Below are 14164 nucleotides of genomic sequence, written 5' to 3'. Positions count from 1 at the left end.
TCAAAGAGTGCTCCAGGGAAGTGAAGGTGGAGAGAGGATGGAAGAGCAAGGTTTGCCTTCTGTGTTTCTAGAATGTTCTCCTTCCCCTAATTTCATAGCACTGAGTCACAGACTAGGATAGAATATCATCAGGGAGAAGGATGAGGACACCTTTCTGTTCCTTACTCAATGTCATCCAGCTTCTTTCTCAACTGAGACTTGCCTTCTGGACCAATGATGGTCGCAGCACTCTGCCTTAGTCTGCCAGATCTCCTCGCTGAGCAGGGCATCTGCATCTGCCTCTGTATGTCCCAGGGTTGCTTATTCCTGGAGCCTTTCCTCGGCTTTATGGAAAACCCAGCACTGCATCTTTAAGGACCAAATTAAAAAGAAAAGATACATTGTTGAATACATACTGTATTTAACATTTTTTTAATCCCAGAGAAGTGAAATGCAACATCTGTTTGAGTTTGTGTAACGTCCAAAGACTGACAATTCAGAATTTCCTAGTTAAAGTCATTTTTAAGGCACTCTGCAGAGCCAGCTTTCATTCTCTTCTTTCATTGGGTTTTTCTCCAAACTGTAGCAGAATACCTGGGTTCTCTTTCTTCAAAGTGATACACACATGCTCATGCTTTGAACCTGCTCTTTGTCCTGATGACACAGAAAACAGCACAATTCCAATTGGGAAACAGGAAAGGAAGGAAATACATGTGGTGAGGTGGGTCAGAAGAACACAGAGAAGATGTACAAATCGATGAACTGACACAGTGGGAGCAGAAAAGAGAATGAGCAGAAGGGAAATGGGACAGGGCGGGGTGGGCCAGATGGCTGGCGGCCAGTGAAAAATAGGCTACATTTCCCAGTGAGGTTTCAATTAGTTTAGCTGGTTCCTTTTTTTAAGATGGGGCCGATATAAGGGAGGTGTCTCAAAATTATGGAAAATGTGTACACAGTAAATGTGCCTGCTTGTGCTCATGCACTGAAGAGGGTTTGATTTTAGACACAGGTATGATTTAGGGGCTCTAAAAGGCCCCCTTCTGATAAAAAATAATATCCCTTACTGGCCCACCACTGTGCCTGAAATTCCCACCATGAGAGCCACGCTTTCAGATTAAGGCAAAATCTATAGCCCCTATTAAAACATAAGTGTCACCGGAGAGGGTAACACTCAACTCTTTAGCACCCACTGACTGAACTGTCTGTCTCCTATCCAGAGTAGGACCCTGAGAGATGGGATGGAGGGGTGGGCACATTCTGACTGTTGGGGGAAGAAGGCTTGGTGACGTGGGATGTGGGAGGGGGACAGGTTGGGCAGCTGAGGGTGTGTGACATCGTATTAATAGTTGCTCCAGGAAGTTACTCAGGGGCAAGAGAGTAACCCTTGGAGGGAACGGGTAGCAAAAAAACCTCCTCCCACATCACAGGTTTCCTTAGTGTGTGTGTGTGGTATATCTAACAGTTTGTAAATATTACAACATTCTAGGTATATGCCCAATATATTGGGTTGGTCAAAAAAGTTCATTCAGGTTTTTCTGTAACATATTATGGAAAACCCAAATGAGCTTTTTGGCCAACCCAACAGAATTCACTTGGGCCTTTGAAGAACAGAGCACATCTCTGTGCATCCCTATGGTGTGTATACAGTCTGTGCACATGTGTACACACACACCTGTCCTCATACTCCTCAGTAAGAGATCTTGTAAGCCATCTGGGATTTGGATGGGTCCAGTTCTTGGGGAAAGGACTGGCTTGGGGCAACATGGCTCCTTTCTTCATTATCAGCAGATTTTCGTTCAGTTCAGGTGGCTGTGCAGAAATGGCCTAAGGCTTGGGTTATAAACACTGGGCGTGGGCCTTTCCATCTGGACTGGGGTTTGGAGACATTCATGTGGACTTGGGGAGCCTGGGGGAGGGGCAAGTGGAGAGAGAATTTGGCAAAGGGTAGGTCTGAGATCAGCCCCCAGGCCGCGTGCATGAACCACTCTTGGGTACAGCGGGAAGGATCTGCCAGCTCTCCAGGGGTTTGCTCTGGTTGACTGACCTAATGGGGAAGAGTCAGAAATGGGGAAGGTTCAGAGCTGGAGGAGTGGGATGAGAACTCGTCAGTCCTCAATGGCCTTTTCTTATTCTTGGCACAGAAGAAAACTTGGGAAATCACAGATGAAGAATGTGGGCGGGGGGAGGGGCAAAGGTGGGAAGACACTAGAAGAGCTTCTCAATCCTAGTCTTACATTAGGATCATCTGTGTGACTTTCTCAAAACACCCATCCCAGGCCCCACCCCCAAAGATTCTGCTGGAATGAGTTGGGGCAGGGATCAGACATGGGTTTTCTGTAAGCTCCTCAGTGTCTGAAATGTACATGTGGCGTTAGTTGAGAAGACAGCACCAGAGCAAATGAGAAGTCTAGTTCTGAGAGGGCCAGGCTGGAGCTGACTGGTCAGGCCCCACCATCACATGAAGAAGGAGAAGAGATGGGTTGATATGAAGGGGGACAGTGGGGGATGGTTCTGAGAGCTTCTATTTGGACAGTCAAGCCTCTACTAGTTTGTTTGGCTTTACAGCCTGACTAGGTCTCTAACCCACTTCTGGTTTAAAATCTGTCTGAGGTGGAGGTGTCTGGGCACAGGGAGAGAAATCCCCCCCCTCTGTTTCCTGTCACTTCAAAGAGGAATAATTCACTGTGCTGTATGGGGCCAAGAAGACAAATTCTGGGGCGAGATGGGAGTAGATTTTTCTGTTATATAATAAACACATGTTTCATAAATAAGTAAACAAACCAGTAAGCAAGGCAATAAACAAAAAAGTGCACACAGTTTTTGCTCTGTTAGAGTGATTCTCTCCTCATCCCATTGATCCTGGTGACATACACTTTGCCCTTGGTCACCTGAAGGTAACCAGCCCAGTTGTGTGGAGGAAGTAGGACTGCTTTGGCCCTGGCTCTGCAAGGATCAGAGAAATCTAGACAGAGTATTAACATCGGCCACCCATGTGGAGGAGGGAGAAGGAGAGGAGATATATATTCCCTCTGTTTTTCACCCAAAAGTATAGGGAGGGAAGTTAGGGCTTGGGAACCAATGCTGGAACATTTTCGGTATCTGAAGTCCTTCATCCCAGCTTCACTTAGAGGTGTGGGAATGGACTTGAGATCTGGATGGACCCAATCTTTCCACACAAAAAGATACAGCAGGCACAACTCCCACTTCAACACAGCTCCCCAGGAGCCAACCAGCCAGCCTATGGAGAGTGCTGCATGGCATGTGGTGGGGTGGGAGGGGGGACAGGTCATGGGATGAGGGAATGGGAGGATGGCGAGGAGACAGATAGGATGGCACCCATTTTAATGGGAAGTCAGCTATCCAGGGCTTCAGCTTCTGGAGCCAGCAGCCATTGCTCACTTCCTCCTCTTTAGTCTCTGCCATGTGGTTCTGCTCCTGGGCGTGCCTTGTTCTACTAGGTGACCTGTATGTGGACATGGAGACATGTAAATAAAATGGGCATTAAGACAGTGGCCAAATAATGTTTTTCCTTAAAAGCAGATGTTTATAATCTGGGCTTCATAAATAGATTGCAAGGAGACAATGACCCTGAGATTTTTATGCAAAATTATGAGTACTTATTTACATATGCATTGCTCTGTCAAGACAGTCTATAGTATTTATGTGGTTTTTAAGCAAAAACAATATTAGATTCTAGATCGTCTATAAGTGTAACCCATTAGCAAGGCACAAAAGGGTCTACAGAAATGGGTGGGAATTCCAGACCCTCCATGGCTTTGGTTCTCAGCATCCAAAGGCACAAGGTAATTTGTAAGAATTGCTGATTCACCAGAACTCTATCTAGGGCCCTCCCAGTATACCTGTGCATGGGCATATATTCGAGCTCTGCTAAAACATTTTGAATGTGAATCTGTATTGCTCAACTTAAAGTGTTGATCAATTTTTCTTTTTTTTTTTTAAAGACTATTTTTGGGGAGTACTTGCATATATGGTAAGTTGTGGTCCTAAAGAAGAAGTGAACCGAATTTTTAAGATAAAAAGGGAATTTTTGAATGCATGAAAGGAGTTTCTTTGAGATAAATCCAAGCATTGGACATCCTCCTCTTGCTTTCCTGATCATTTGTTTATGCTTTGTATCATTGGATTGTTGATAGGCGGGGTTGGTTATAGCAATGTACTACTATAATGGCACAATGAGTTTTTGTGATTCCAAATGAACACTGTTGCATTCAGATTTTAGGCATGGTGTCAGTTTCAGAAAGAAAAAAAAAATCTCAAATTCTTATAGAGATGGTGAAATAAACCTGTTCCAACTGTTTGAAGTTTGCAGACAACCCCATTATATATACAAATAGGGACTTAATAGCCTAGAAGCCATTCTAGAAACTGTCCCTCCCTTCATCTTGTGCTCTGGAATAACTGCCATGCTCTAGCATCAATGAATGCCAGTTCCCCTTCCTGCAGTGAGAGACTGATTGTGCTGGGCTCTGCCAGCCTTTGACGTCACGCATGCCACAGAGTGACACATATGGTGCATGATGGGGAAGAGTGGGGTACTGAGTGGATACAGGTGTGCAGAAGCTTGGAAACAACCTCAGAATCTGTCTACTGCTCATGGACCACAGTGGAGAGATACCTGTGTGTGAAAGTCACATCATCGTGATGACCACTTTATATGACTATTATATTTATTATCATATTCCTATTATAATAGTTATACAATAAGGATGCCTTTAGATTAGCATAATTTTTGCACAAAAATTTTTTTCAACTACATAGTTGAGTTTCATCTACCAATTTTCCCCAAGGCAAGGCACAAGAAGCTTAGAGTTCTCTGTCAATGTGCTCCCACAAACCTAAAAGCTTTAAAGGAGTGACTGTGGCACTGAGGACAGGATTTCTTCCCATTTTATAGATGGAAAAGTGCAGGTGATCTGTATGAGAAGTCCTGCCTAATAAAGTCAATTCAATATCAGGCCAATGTCAGGTTTCTGCATCCAGAAGACCTCCTGAGCACTTGAAATAGGCTTGGGAAATGACTCTTTCTCTACTGAAGAGGAAAAGACAAGATTGTTCTGGCTGCAGAAAGTTTGGAATCCAACTGAGTTTAGAGTTGGTTATTCTCTCATACAGAGAAGGCAATGGCACCCCACTCCAGTACTCTTGCCTGGAAAATCCCATGGACAGAGGAGCCTGGTGGGCTGCCGTCTCTGGGGTCACACAGAGCTGGACACGATTAAAGTGACTTAGCAGCATTCTCTCATAAGAAATGGCCCATTTCCTTTATGATAAACACACCCAAAGATAGCATTTCTCTTTGCTATTGTGAATGGCTTTTCAGAGGTGGTATTTTCTTGTTATTTCTTCAGGTGAGATAGTGAGTCTTTAGTCCCTGATGTGTGTGTGTGTGTGTGTGTGTGTGCATGTACGTACACTGTGTACATGCATAAGCACTGTGCATGGAGAGGTAGGTGGGATAGTGCCTTGGTCCCTGTTCATTGGATATGCACACACAGAGTCCTTCTTTCTTTCCTAATTAATTAGTAATAATAGCTTTCTATAGTTTCTGGTATGTGAGGGAATGAAGTGGGAAATAATCTAATTGGCTGTCTTGCTTTCTAAGCCCAGTTTAATGAAATAGTTCTCAGCCTGAAGTGCATGTATTATCTTTCCTGTTATTTTTCCAATTAATATTTCATTGGATCATGTCTGTGTGGAATATTCTAATTGGTTTGAAGAGGGGGGTGAGGGGATGAGAGCAGATGGAGAGATGACCAGCTGCTCCTCTCATCACCAGAGCCATGTATGCACTGATGCAGCTATAGGTTTTCCCCAATGCCTTTCCTTGGAAGAGCTCAAAGAGCTTGACAGAGTGCTGCCTTGTCACCTTAACCATCCTCACCGATCTCTTGGGCCAGACAGACAAAGGGACCTCTTGCCAAGGTCCCTGGGTTTTCTGAGATGTGTGACTCCAAAGGGAAAATGAGTAGCTCCTAAAGTTTCCTGTGAATATTGTCTATCTGCTGACTCTGTTTAGCCTACAAGAGTGAACACCTCTTATAAATATTTGTTTTAAGAGTGAGTCTCCAGAAGGACCTCACAATACCTTCCCATATCTGCTCTTCCTGTGAAGAGAACAATGCATAGAAGAAGGCATGAAACAGGGCTGGGCCAGGGGTGAGCAATCCGGGTGTCCAGGGCAGACACTGAAGGGGCCTCCCTCTCAGCAGATGCAGAATGAGTGTTTGCAAACAGGAGTGAGTGCCTTCTTAGATTTTCCAGGGCAGGCACCTTGGTTGGTTTATGTCTGGCCGGAAGCAAAGCATTCCATCCTCTCTCCTGTATCCTCCTTGCTCCCAGTGATGTGGGGTCTCAGCCAGTCTGAGCCCAGCCCCCATGCTTAGCCATCTCTCTATTCAGATGCTTCATGTGCACTATCAGAGCCCCTCACAATCCCCAGGGAGGTTTGCATGCAGCTAGGCTGTGTCTTGGCCTTCTCCCTTCTCCTATAAGTTGAACATCTATTTTCCCTTCTCTTGGGCATTTCTGACCCAGTATTCAGCTGTTTTAAGGGTCAGGCCACATTTTCTGGGTTAGTGAAGAACAGGTAGGAGTGGGAGGCAAAGAAGAGCCTCCTTTGCATGGCCATGTGACCTGCTGCCCAAAGGCCTGACTTCATGTTTGTTTTGTTGAGAAAAGATAGTAGGTTCTCTTTGGGATCACTATCCAGCTGAGCAAAATTGCTTTTCATCCCAGAAATTCTGTGGTGCGGCCAACCTAGGAGTGAGGCACAGATTGGGATGTGGGAGCAGGGGGCCTTGGGAAGCAGCCCTGAAGCAAGCTCTGTGGCTGGTCCAGGGTGGGGTATATGGAATAGGGCCTTAGCAGGCAGGGCAGGCAGAGAGAGGGGCCATAGCCAATTATATTTCCAGCATGGTGAGACAGCTTGGGGGTAGGGGGCAGTGTATGAAGAAGCATTTCCTCCTTTTATGTGCACCCATGTGACCAAATCTGTAACGTTACAAACTTGGAGTCCCAGCCAAGATCTGGTGCATCTTGTAGAGATGGGAACTGTGTAGAGACAGACAGGCCAGTGAAGACCCACATAAAGATATGTATACATATAATAATAAGAATAATTTCCCCCTCTGTATTTGTTGCCTGAGCCCACGATAGGAAAAATGTAACTGTCCCTGGCTGGCTTCTGCAGGAGGTTTAAATAGGCAAATCATTTTGGGATTTCAAGTCTGGCCCAGATCTGATCAGCCTCTTTTCCTTTCTGAAAGATCTCTTTGAGTTCCAGCTATAAATTCTTCCCAGAGCTGCTTTCTACAGGGCTATGTAGAGATCTGCTTTCTTTCCTTGACTGCAAGGGTCCAGGCCTCACCAACAAGGTATCCGGGGGCAGGGTGAACTCGAGATCCCCACCATTCCCCACAAAGCCAGGCCTCCCCTGGCAGGGACAGTGGGCTTCTCTGAGATGGTCTTGGGCTTCCAATCTGATGGGGCTTGAGAGCCTGCAACTCTTCCTGGGCCCCATGGTTCTACTGACACGACAAGACCTTACATCAGGCAGCACTTCAGACATTTTGGAGTGTTTCCAGACATCACATCACTGTGTCTTCCTGACTACGATGTTGGCTGGGCTGTGTTAGTGGCTCAGTTAGCAAAGGAGGAAACAGGCTGAGATGAATGACATGATTTGTTGACAGTCTAGTTCATCAGCTGGGTTTAGAAGATTTGGGTCATTCGGAGGTCCTGGGCTCTGGCCTCTGACCTCAGAGCACCCAAGTAGGCCTCCTTTCCAACAGGGAAGAAGAGAGAAGTCACTGAAAACACAGAGCCTAAGACCACTGAACCCAGATTCCTCAGGGGAGCTTACGCTGCCTGGTCAAAGTGCACCCAGAGATCAATTAGGGTGGCTGTGCACAGACTTCCCCTGCAAGTGAGTCACCCTTCCTGAGGAATAGCAGTGGAGAAAATGCTCCATGAGAGTGGAGGAAAGGTGAGGAGCCAGAAGACTGAAATTCAAATCTTAAGAGCACCATTGGTAGTAGTGTGACCTTGGACAGGCCACTTGACCTTCAAGTCTCTCATCTGTAAAAAGGGGATATAAATTAGACCTTACAAGATTGTTGAGAATCAAATCAAAAAGTATTTGTGTCTGTGTTATGCAAACTGCAACAAACTAATCAAATGGGAATTATTGTTGTTAATAAGAATATAAGGATTAGACCAATACTAAGAATTTCTATCTTGAATAGAGATGTTTTATACTCTATGTAAAGGGAAGAAAGCACCCTTTGTAAGCTGTAAAGTGCTATAGACCTCAAAGGAATTGTTTGGAGGGCTGAGGTTAATTAGTAATGGGATCCATCATGGGAGGGAGCATGGCTAACCAAGGTAAGCAGCAGGACTCCATCTCTCCAGAGGCATTTTTATGAATGTTTAAAAATGGCCAAACAACCTTGGCTGTCCTCTAGTCACTGAGCTGGCAACTCTTCTGAAGGCCTTCCATAGGCAGATGTCCTAACTAAGAAACTGGAACCAGACGTACTCAAGATCTCAAAAGAAATTAATGGCAATAAGACTCTGGGGTAAAAATATCTCTGGGCACTGAGCTAGCTCACTCCACTCCCTTTCTATGTAAGGATCATTTAGGCTTAATTATAGAGTTCAGGCATTCATTGGGGTTTTGATTAATTTTCTTTTCAGCTTGAAGCATGTGTGAGTGTAGCAGGTCTGTGTGTGTGTGTGTGTGTGTGTGTTTACATCTTTTTTTGCAACTCAGTTGGGAGCTGGCTCTGGCAATGTTTAATTGTGCCCTCAGTTCTAACAAGAATAGTCAATGTGCCAACTGGAGCTTGGAAAGCCATTGTTTCCAGTGCCTCCGCCCCATGGGCTGCTCCTGCTGCATTGAGGGGTGGCGGGTGGCAGGGCCTTGCTCAGCTGCGACCTCAGCTGTGGGATGCTTGCTTTCCTCCCCCTTTTGTGCTCTTGGTGTTTCAGGGATTCTGAGACCAGGAGAGTAGATTTCCTACTCCACTGATTACCAGTACTGTGCTAAAAGCTGGTGAGTGACAGCCAGCTCACCCACACTGCAGCCCCTCACAGGAATTTTTTTCTGGGCAAATCTCCTTGTGGATTGCACAGTTTTCTGCATAAGAAAACAGTGTTACTTCTCTTAGTTTAATATGCCCACTTAGTTGACAGGTAGGGACTACATGACTGTGTAGGTGAAAGTGACCTGTTTTCTCCTTCCTTCTCTTCTGTGCTCTCCAGGCAGGGAACAACCCAGGAGGCACCACAGTGTAGCGTCATGGTGAGAGATGTGGAGCCAAGTGGCTCAGTTTGAATCCCAACTCCCCACATTTTCTATTTGTGTGCCTATCCACTTAACCTCAGTGGATCTCAATTTACGGTTACACTCCTAAGACTGTCTGGGGATGAAAAAATGCATGTGGAAGCCTTTTGTAAACTACTTCATAAATCATAGTTCTTTTATTTTACTGCTCAGAATGACTGCTGAGAACATGATTTTGACCTGTGAGATATTCCTAGCTTCAGAAAAGAGGGAACTGCAAAAAGGCCCATGGAAAGGAAGACAGAGAAAGAACTAACTTCCAACCTTCTTGGGTGCTGTGGACCAAAGCAAGAAGCTGGGAATGTAAGATGCTGCAAAGACCCAGACTAAGAGTTCAAAACAGCTGGTATAGATAAAAGAGAATCAGGAACATTCATTTCTTGGACACAACTGTTCTTTAAAGGATGGATTTGATTGTCTCTAGTGCTAAGAGGGTGAATGGCTCAAGGACTGTGACAACGTTTTGCCTGGAGCCAAGAGGAGAACTACGGGTCTCAGGTAAGTGTGACCATGCTGTGATACGACATACAGGAACCCAGGTCTTCTCTTGGCTCTGCTGCTGATTATGACCCTGAGAATGATGTGACCCTGAATAGATGCGACCTCAATTTCCTTGAGATTATGGAATAAAAAAATCTCAAAGGAATCTATGAGGAATTTATGACTTAATAAAATGCTCTTTTCCACACAGGAATTAAGAACTCTTGTGCCACTAAGAGACTGTTGTGGTATGTATGTGTGTTTAGAATCCAAATATACTACTGAGACTACCCAACTAAAACCTAATCGAGGCACCGCACGAACCCCTTCAAACTGACGGCATCTGGTGTCAGACACAGGGACTGTCAGGGAAAGAAAGGCCTGATGGGAGGATGGAGGTGACCCAAACAGAGATTTCAAGGTGAATTCACTCTTGTTGGAGAGCCTTTCCTTTGCCAAATCCGACTAAGCTGGAAGGTAATGACCTATGGATGACAGAAAAGACACTATTTCCTTGTAAAGCAACTCTAACTTCAAAATAATAGATTGCAGAGCAATAGAACATTCTGCCAGGTTGACTTCAGAACTGAGACACCCAACTAAGAGTTCACAGCACTATCACTGACAATAATCATAATGTATATTTGCACAGTACCTTTAATTTTATAAGTACCTTCCTATCTATTTCTCTCATTTTTGTTATTACCTAATTTTCCAGAAAACTTGCCCAGGGTAATTTCTTTTAAAACTCTAGAAAATGTGAGTTTTCAGTGGGAAAAACATCTAACTAAGTATGTAGCATTTATAAATACAGATATGCCCTGGAAAAAGTTATGCTATGTGTAAACATAATTGTGTAAATCATATCATATTCTCATGGGCAGAAATCTTGCATAGCATTTTGTAATGTAAAAAAACCTTTCCTCTTTAACCTTCTGTTTGTTACAATTTTAGATTTTTAAATATCAGGTTTTCTTAAAGTAGGGCCATAAGGATTAGATTTCAGGATCAGTATCAACACTCCAGAATTCCATAAGGGTAACATCTAATTCAATCACAGGGACAGATTCCTATTTCTGATGTCAACATGGAAAATTAAGTAGCTTTGGAGCTACTTAAACCATGTTGCTCTTAAACTAAACCATGGAGCTCTCTCAGACTACTTCTCCCATAAAATAAGGAGAGATAGGAAAGGACAGGGAGATCCAAATGTAACAGTTGAACTGTTTCTCAATGGAATGTCTCCAGGTCTTCTGTGAGTCACTGATGTGTCATTAATGTGGTGTTATAAATAGCTCAGCTTGCCATCAATAACTAATCTATAAGAGAGGAGTTGGTGGTTAGGGTGTGAGGTTAAAATTTGGAGTGGATCTGTTAAACTTCTCATGTAAATAAGCACCTACTCCTGTGACCTGAAGTAACCTGAAGTAAATGAGACTACACTCTATTTTTAATAAAAGTAATAAACAAGTCTTCCTGCTTTTTATTCTCCATCTTCAAACTCAGATAAAAGATAGATCAGTGGAGCCAACCATGGGATTAGAATAATTGCACGAACCTTAACTCTCTCATCTCTGAAATCAGGCTGGCAATATCCACTCATAGAATCCACAATGGTATTGTGGGAGTTTTAGAATTATTTTGCATGGGGGGTTTTGAATGAGGATCTATCTATCTATCTATCAAAATTAGCATTATCAAGAATAAAAGGAAAAGTTCTTTTGTAATGATTTAAAAGTTCTTTTTTGTGGTGATCCTTATGGCAAAGATTGGAAACCTTTAAAAACTTATATTGTGCTGACTAGAGGAAATATGGCCTCTCATCCTTATTGGTTGGATCTCACCAATACAGGTTTGTTTCCTGTGAGTAGCTCAGATTTTCATTAAGAGTCTGAAGTTAAGCATTATGAAGCACTTTCTCACAAATGCTCAAGCAGTTAAAGTTGAGCTTCTGTGAAACTGAGCTAAAATAAACATTCACAGATACACAGCATATGTACTGTGTGTGCATAAAGGCTATAAGCACACATGCAGATACAGCTAGAAGATTTGCTAGCAATCATGCTGGCATGTGTGTTTGCATGTGTGAATGTGTAACAGCAAAATACCATTCTTACTTGTTGAAATGGTCTCGAAACTCTGCATGGGTTCGTGCCTTAAAAACAATTATCTTTTTGTAAATTTAGGGCTGGTAATGGGAAGAGAAGCAGCAGCTGTAAACAAAATCACAATTTGGGTTTCAGTAAAAACATGGTGAAGGCCCCAAATATCACAGCTATTGCAGAATTCAGAAACTATCTATCCAAATACTGTGACTGAGGATACTTTGAATAAACAGTTTTTGGAAAGATGTGGGTAGATGGAAATGCTGTCATCATCATCAACTAGAACCACCGTCAGCACCCTGGACAGTTCCTAGGAGGCTCTCCCTTGGAATGGAACCAACATATTTTGTTTTCTTAGCGTTTCTTTCATTTCAGTGAGTGTGTTGATGATCTGATTATTAACTAATACATGCACAGGTATTACTTTGCAGTAACAAAGTTACCCCCTCCTCTTTCCATTGCCCATTCACTTTCATTCCACCCCATTCCCCAGCACCCTCCAGTTAGACAATGGGACATATGTCTTACAAACACCTGATGTGGATGTTTTCACTCTCACTTCTAATTGGTTGGGAAGCAGCATTTGCCACAGGCACTGTTTAATTTTGTTTCCATCCCCTGCCTCTCACAGGAAAGAAATGGTCAATAGTTCAGATAAAAGAATCATCCTGGTCAGCTCCAAAATATGGCTACTTGCATGGTAATCACAGCAAGTCTTTCAGAGCAGCGATTTTCTTTATTCCTAAAAGGAAGGGATTTTCCCTAAGGATTATGGTTCTACCACCCAAGGAGCAGCTTTACTCTTCACAAGTGGCTGCAAAGGCTGGCAAACCATGAGGTCTGCTTTGGCTCAGAAATTCAGTTTGGCTCCTGCCACCCCTGGCAACCTCACTGCGTGTCTCAGTGGCATATGCTCCACACACAGTCAGGCCAGTCTGCTTCTACTTAGGAGGGATCACAACTAGAGGTGGCCCCCGCTTGGGCCTCCACATGAGGACCTGGGCATCGTTGGCATTGGGCTTCACTAGTGCGTTGGGGGGTATGGGTTCCATCCGGCTCAGGATCCGGGGCTGCTCCTGCTGAGTCCTGCCCACCAGCCGGGCCCGTTGCCCCAAAAGTTGAAGAGGGTCCACCTCAATGTCCACCCTCATCCTCCACTTGATGGTCTGCAGAATGATCTTCTCTTTTGTGGTCGTGTTCATGGCCACCAGCCAGGTAGTGAAACTTTGGTCCCTCTTGATCCGTGTGAGCAGCGGCACATTGCTGTCACTCACTGGCACCGCCCATGTCACACTGGGGTAGAAATTGTCATTCATGCTGACGGAGAACCTGGAGATCTTGTTGGTGGGGCCAACCAGGGTCACAGTTTCTGTGGTGTTCCCGTACCAAGGGTAGCTCACCCCATCTGAGTCACTGATGGCTTTTACTCTCCCTTCCCTCAAGTCAGGCAGTTCCCAGCTTGACCTGGCAAAGCAGAAGAGATGCACAAGAAAAGAAGAGGCTGAATGAATTTTTTAAAAGCTGGAGAGGTGCCCACCACTTACTAACAGTCAACTTGGGCAAAATGGGAAGTTTAGAGGGGGAATTCAGGTAAAAAATTTCTATGCTGTGCTGCTTCAGGATTAAATGAGAACAAATCAAAACAAAACAAAAATAAAATGCAACACCAGTACAAATTAAATTAAGCCATAAGTAGTTCAACAGAGAGCAAAAATCTCAAAGAAGCATTTGTGAGATCCACAAAGGCATCAACTCGCTGCAATAGTATAATTGTAATGAACTATCTAGAGGTATTCAACTGAATAAAAATACTTTCTCAGGAAGTGTGAGCTTATGTAAGGTTTGTTTGTTAAGAAAAGATGGTGGTTGAAATCTGACATACTTGTAAGGAAGTTGCAGGTGGAAAGGAGGGCAAAGAGAGTTGAGGTTAAAGGTTATACTGATTTCATATGAAATCACAGTAGTAGAATTTCTACTCAACAAAGAAAAATGTTTAAATTCTAGTCATTGGCCAATCCAGTATTTAGAAAACCTGCACACAGAAACTTGTAACAGGAGATAAGGGTCACCTTTGGGAAACCACCTCAATGTGCAAGTTGTACCACAGACTGGCATACATAGTCTACTGTGCTGTTCTCCCATCACCTTTAAGTCCAGCCTGGAAGTTTAATTGCTTAGTTTAGCAAACACGCCATTCTGGGCATGTTGTTACTCCTCCTGGCTGCTTCTAACTTTG

At 44.0% G+C, this 14164-nt stretch overlaps 1 protein-coding gene across 3 annotated transcripts in view; it reads right to left on the bottom strand.

The window, feature by feature from the left end:
* Positions 1-378: 378 nt before the first annotated feature.
* FAM78B (family with sequence similarity 78 member B) overlaps positions 379-14164 on the bottom strand; it is a 105810-nt gene continuing 92024 nt past the window's right edge. The window contains exons 2-3 of one of the 3 annotated variants that reach the window (XM_024986126.2): positions 12457-13392; positions 379-3442 (exon numbers count right to left, since the gene is read on the bottom strand). In XM_024986126.2, the coding sequence (XP_024841894.1) occupies positions 12870-13392 (523 nt within the window). In that variant the 3' untranslated portion in view covers positions 379-3442; positions 12457-12869. Of the gene's footprint in view, positions 3443-12456; positions 13393-14164 lie in introns of those variants that run through there. The other 2 variants (XM_024986124.2, NM_001206587.1) reach the window with 2 other exon arrangements.

This window comes from Bos taurus, chromosome 3, assembly GCF_002263795.3.
Source record: "Bos taurus isolate L1 Dominette 01449 registration number 42190680 breed Hereford chromosome 3, ARS-UCD2.0, whole genome shotgun sequence".
NCBI lineage: Eukaryota > Metazoa > Chordata > Mammalia > Artiodactyla > Bovidae > Bos > Bos taurus.
The sequence above is the reverse complement of the archived record's forward strand: the minus strand, read 5'-3'. Positions and strand labels throughout refer to the sequence as shown.